The sequence below is a fragment of the Phyllobates terribilis genome, unplaced genomic scaffold (assembly GCF_046119375.1).
Source record: "Phyllobates terribilis strain yellow unplaced genomic scaffold, ASM4611937v1 Scaffold_13__5_contigs__length_258822181, whole genome shotgun sequence".
Lineage (NCBI taxonomy): Eukaryota > Metazoa > Chordata > Amphibia > Anura > Dendrobatidae > Phyllobates > Phyllobates terribilis.
Genome location: NW_027362773.1, coordinates 225,043,946 through 225,049,945, shown reverse-complemented (window position 1 = coordinate 225,049,945; position 6,000 = coordinate 225,043,946). Strand labels below are relative to the sequence as shown.

Here is a 6,000-nt window from a genome sequence, read left to right as displayed (position 1 = left end):
CCAGAAACAAGAAGGCAGAAGGGACCCTAAGAGAGCAGAACGGACAGCAACCGTTGCAAACCCGTGTTATATCGGGTGAAGGGTCAGGCTGTTGAAGGGTACCGAATTCCCAAGTTGGTGGAGGTAAATCATCCCTCAGCCAAGAACCGGAGGTCGTGATCATTTATTGGTGCGACCCCCCGCCAAACCTGCTAGGAAGGCGCCATATAGGATAGCGGGAAGCGGAGGCCAACGCTTACCCGACATGGGCCGCGGTCGCTGGACAGAAGTTTGGTCACTGGTGGGGCACGAGAGGCCAGAGAAAGGACAGAAGGGGGTCCTGTGACATACTCCTGAATTGCCTGGGGGTTGACCGAGCTCCTCACCTGGTGGACGCAGCACGGCTTGGGCAGTCATTGCTGACAGAAGTGACTTGGATAACAACTGTGAGTAAAAACCCTGGACTGCACCATTGGACTCAGTGTGATCTTTGCTGCGCCTGCACCATCACCCCCAGCATCCACCTACACTGCCCTGAGGCTACACTCTTCCCGTGGGGAGTTATCCTACCCCTGTGCTGCACACCAACACCAGCCTCAGCGGTCAGCCTCGCAGCGGCGGTTATCTCTGACCACAATCCACGGGTGGAGTAGTCGGACATTCAAAACACTGATAAATAGACTGCCGTCATTTGGTCTGACCACCCTGAGCCACGGGATCAGGTTGCCACTACTACCCCCATCAGCACCGTACACCAGAAGGCCCGGTTCCGGGAACCCCATGGCCCAGGGGGCGAGTCACATACACAAATAGTCATGTCCACCTGTAGACCTGACTGGTGCTATAAGGTCAGCACTCGCCTGAACATAGGTTTAGACAGTGAAAAATGGACAGAACTAAAATGGAAAATGACTTGCATCCACTTGCGCTCTGTTTTTTTTTTCATGGACCCACTGAGTTAAATGAGCGAATTTGATCTGCAAATCTGATGAACACAAGCTACATCTCCAATTTCAGTTCCTCTATATTTTATGCTGCTTATTAGGTAATTTTTTTTGGATTTTTCTTTATACTAGTGACCCATACTTTTTTTTGGATTTTTCTTTATACTAGTGACCCATACTTTGGTATCTTATTCCCATTTTAGGAAGCCAGCTACGCATTCCTTCATCCACCCTGGAGATGCTATGTCTCACCCTATGATCAAAGTCCTGTTTGATCAACCTTTTTCTTTAATATGCTCACAAAGAATCACAAATTCCATAGTTAGAATTCAATCCACATCCTGATTATGTTGCCTTAACACATTGTAATCTAATCACACAGCTTGTAGACCTGCTGGTGACCGGCTGATAGCCTCCCAAATCTTCCCCCTACAATAGGAAAATGTGTGTGCTTTCAGGAGCCTTTGTAATGTAAGTAATCTCCCTACAAGTCTGTCCTAAGGCTGCGTGCCCACGAAGCATTTTCCAAGCGTTTATGCAGCGGAATTTAAGCAGCGTAAACGCTTGGGAAACGCTTGGTAATCCGCCCCCCATGGTCTCCAATGACAAGCCGCAATGTCAATGCCCATGCTGCGGATTTCTCCGCAGCATTTATGCTGAGCTCAAAAATCAGCAGCATGTCCATTAATTTTGCGGACACGCAGTGTAATCGCCGCCATTGACTTGCATTGGACCGCGTGACATCCGCATCACTGCATCTGTACAAGCGGATATCACACGGTTCAATGTGTGTATGGTACCCAGGTTTGGAGAAGAGGAGACTCTCATCCAGACCTGGGTGCCATAGAAACTGTAAAAAAAAAGAATTTAAAATAAAAAATAAAGATTATTCTTACCTTCCGATGACCTCCCGGTGTTTTCTCCGCTCTGTCTGGTCTGCTCTATGGGTAGCGTTGTTGTGAAGGAGCTGCCATGACGTCATTGAGTCATGTGACCTGTCACATGACTCGATGTCACCGCAGGTCCTTCACACCACCGCGAGCATTGCAAGAGACCGGACGCGGCGGAGAAAACACCGGGAGGCCATCGGAAGGTAAGTATAACCTTTTTTTTTTTTATTTTTTACCATTCTTATTCTTTTTTTTTTTTTTTAACTAACTTGGTCACACTATATAAATCCATGCCGGTTGCATGGATTTATATAGTGTGAACAAGTTGTCAAGCACTTTCCAAGTGATGCTAAAATCACTTGGAAAAGTGCTTGATAACCCACATGCGAAAATGCATGTGAAGAACGCTTGACAAACTCTTCTACCTGGCGGGAAAAACGCATGTAAAATCCGCATGAGTTTTTCCTGCCAGGGAGAAGCGGAAAAAATATGCAGCATTTCTGCATCGTGGGCACATAGCCTTACACCTGAAGCCTGCAGACACAAGGAATAGAATTGTGAATAAGCCAAAGGTTGCATATAATACTTCATTAAAGTCTTCCCTTAGACATTGCCAATCCTTGATAGAAAAATGCCCGGCATCCCGACTAGATTTAGAGGGATCATCGATGGTGCACATAGTCCATTAATTGGGGAAAATGTGTTTTGTTTTTTAAGTATGTTTCAATTTAGCCCAAACTGCCTGGTATCTAATATGCCTCTAAATGAGGAGTGAGCCAATGTAATGGCACAGATATTACACATCACATTGCATTGTTACCTTTCCATGTGGATATCGTCTTATTACATTGAACAATGACATTTTTACAGCATTTAATTCTAATCTTAGAATCTTTCGTTGGAATTGTCTCCATACGCTATGTCCCACAGTGCTGAGACCTAATATATCTGTTTGCAGAGCGTCCACGGTCTCATCACACACTGCCTGTCAGTATCTCACACATGCCTGTGAGATCATTTTCCTAATTCTGGAATCTTGCTAATTAAATTTGCAGCACTTTTGTTATGTGGATTTGGCACAATCCTGCCAGGCTGTGGTGGTGATTGATTGGATGGAGAGTCCCCCACTCTTATGTCTCTGGGTAATTGGAGCTTGTCTCATGGTTACTTCTGAAATCTCAGGGGTTAACTTAAAACAAAAAGGTCCAGCTAGGTTGGAATTATGGGAGGTCCTACTGGTGGAGGTTATAAGCTTCAACTCATGGTCATTTGTCAGTTTCTTAAAAAGAGTCCTTGAGAATGGAGGAACTAGCTAGAGAGAGCATCAGCTTGCTGGCCAAGCCAGGTGCAGAATGTGGGACCCCCAGTTTATCCTCCATTGGAGCCATATTTATCATGTTAAAGTCTGCACTCGGAGCTGGACTCCTTAATTTTCCATGGGCTTTCAACAGAGCAGGTGGGATGCAAATTGCTGTCATAGTGGAACTGGTAAGTGATGGTCTTTCAATTTACATCAACTTTTACCCATCAGTTCCCCCTCAATGAGTTGGATTTTTCATACTTTTGGGGTGCAGGGGTTGTAACAATTGGTCATGGTGTGTTCCTATAATTTTAATATAATGCTAATTATTCAGCATTTGATTGCTGGATGCTTGTTTCATTGTCTAGGAGTTTATTGTCCTAGTGTGTGCCAATATTATGGACATGCCCTATAGATAAGTGGCTATAGATTATACAAAAATGTATGCTTTTTTTCAAAAACAGTGTTCATGTGTTAGGAAGCAAAAATAAAATGAGGACTACAGACATCTTGTGTAATAGGTATAAGGTGAAGACCCTCTAGCCCACCAGTATCAACAAGGAGCTACTCCCCTTTAAGTACTTGCATAGCGTATTCTCATATGGGTAAATTTGAACACTATGTTGGTTTACTCCAAAACCCTAACCTCTTTACATACCTGTTCATGGGATGTGTCTGGCATTGCAATTCAGCTCCATTGACTTTTAATGAGGATACGATGCCATAAAAACCTGTGGACAGATGTGGTGCCATTTTTTTGAAAGTTGTCCAAAAGTAGCCAAACTTTAACCCCTTCACCACCTTGGAATTTTGAGTTTTCGATCTTTGTTCCCCTTCTTCCCAGAGCGATAACTTTTTATTTTTCCATCAATATAGCCATGTGAGGGCTTGTTTCTTGCAGGATGTGTTGCACTTTTGAATGGCATCATTGATTTTATCATATAGTGTACTGGAAAATGGGGGGGGGGGGGGGGGAGACCTCTTAAGTGCGGTGAAATTGCAAAACAGTGCAACTCCACTTTTTTTTTTTTTTTCTCACAATGTTCACTAAATGCTAAAATTGACCTAGCAATATGATTTTCCAGGTCATTAAGAGTTCGTAGATACCAAACATGTATAGGTTCTTTCTTATTTAAGTGGTGAAACAGATTTCTCTAATTACACATGTAGTGTTGATAAATGAAAAATAAAACTATGGTTACTCTTTATGCTATACTCAAGACGCCATCATATCCATCTGTATTATCCTGTATGGCCACCATCTACAGTGAGGTTGGACATCATTTTTATAACTTTCCAGTAATGGATTGCTTGTGATTACTGTTACATTGGCCACTTGTATGCCTTCTAAGTGCTGCCCCACCCAGTACCTGACCATCGCTCTGAGCTGCCTTGTGCTATCTTCCAGCTCTGCTGTCTGTGAGTCATAGGGGGCCCGCAGCCAACCTCTGCAGGAATTTGTATCCATTCTGTCCTACAGAGATCTGCTTCCCCAGCCTATCACCAGCCAGCAGATGATATATCAGGTGACTCCACCTTCCATTCCTAAGCCTGAACCTTAGTTTCTAGTAGCTTGTTTGCTAGCCTCCTGGTGTCTCTGTGATCATCCCACCTTGCCTTCTTGTTTATCCTGTTCTCTCCACTCCTGACCTTGGCTGCGATTTCTGAATCTGCGCTTGCTGCCCTGACCTCGGACCGACTGACTATGCTTCTGTCTTGTTAACCTGTACCCCATACCCAAGTCTCTGACCCTCCGGTCAACTGCTGCAGTCCCGGGGACTGCCCTGAAGTAGTACCTGGTATCTACCAGTGGCCCAGCCTATCCCCACCATCAGAGGCTCTAGTGAATATCTGGTAGACACTTAGTCACACCCCACCATGATAAGCCTGGCCTGTGGTGCAGTGGGTCCACACCCACCAGAGTTACTATTACACTATGTTCACATAAGATTTTTATCAAACAATTGAAGCAAATGTTGTTGCAAACTCCAAAATAGAAAACGGCTAAGGCTCTGTTCACATGTCTGTTTGACTTTCTCATTTAAAGCAAACTGAACAAATGGATTTTAGATCCTATCATTCCTATTTCAAACATTCTCAAGAACAGAGGGATTTGTAATGTTGTTGTTTACCGCTTGTTGCCTAGGTTACCTGCTGCCCTTGCAGTCTGTCACTTGATTCAGCCATCTTCATTGCTGCTCCTCTGATGCCTTGGAGAGTGCAGAGTTTGGGCCTACAGCTAATAGTGGCAGACCATGCCAGCTGATGAGGAGCCCGTGGGCTGTCGTGTCTAGTTTGAGTTCCCTGTGCCACCATTCAGTCTGAGTTTCAGCACAGCTGTGAGGTCATCATACTGTGTGTGTGTGTGTGGGGGGGGGGGCTCTAGGGACATCATACATTGATACCCCCACAGTATGAGTGCCTATCCTACTGTGCAAGGGGCACTGTAGGGGAATTGCATTGTGTTGGGGGTGTCATACTGTGTGTGGGGAGAATTTTTGTTGGTATTATACTCTGTGGGACATGAAAGGTGTATCTTAGTGGGTGAGAACATGAAGGGCACAATTGCTGTGCAAATGTCCAATGCATGCCCTTAAAAGTTAAGCGGTAATCCCTTCTGGGACTGTGCCATGACCCTGCCTACTCCACCGAATATTTTTCTTTGTTGGAGGGAAGAGGACCCAATTCGGACTTTGGTTATTTGTGCCATGATTTTTATGTATGCCCCTGGCCAAGGGTACAACCATGTTCCTGGTCCGAATTGTCATTCAGGATGTGCTCCTGCAGAAAGATGTTGACATTCCTTTTTAAATCAAGGAAATAAAAAGTTCATCACTTTAGGGGAGGCTTCTCTCTTCAAGGAAGTACTGTGCTTTTCTGAAAATGT

At 44.7% G+C, this 6,000-nt stretch overlaps 1 protein-coding gene across 1 annotated transcript in view; it reads left to right on the top strand.

The window, feature by feature from the left end:
- The first annotated feature begins 2,989 nt into the window (after positions 1-2,989).
- SLC38A8 (solute carrier family 38 member 8) overlaps positions 2,990-6,000 on the top strand; it is a 57,994-nt gene continuing 54,983 nt past the window's right edge. Inside the window, exon 1 of the mRNA XM_073659320.1 lies at positions 2,990-3,301. Coding sequence (XP_073515421.1) covers positions 3,113-3,301 — 189 coding nt within the window. The 5' untranslated portion in view covers positions 2,990-3,112. The remainder of the gene's footprint in view (positions 3,302-6,000) is intronic.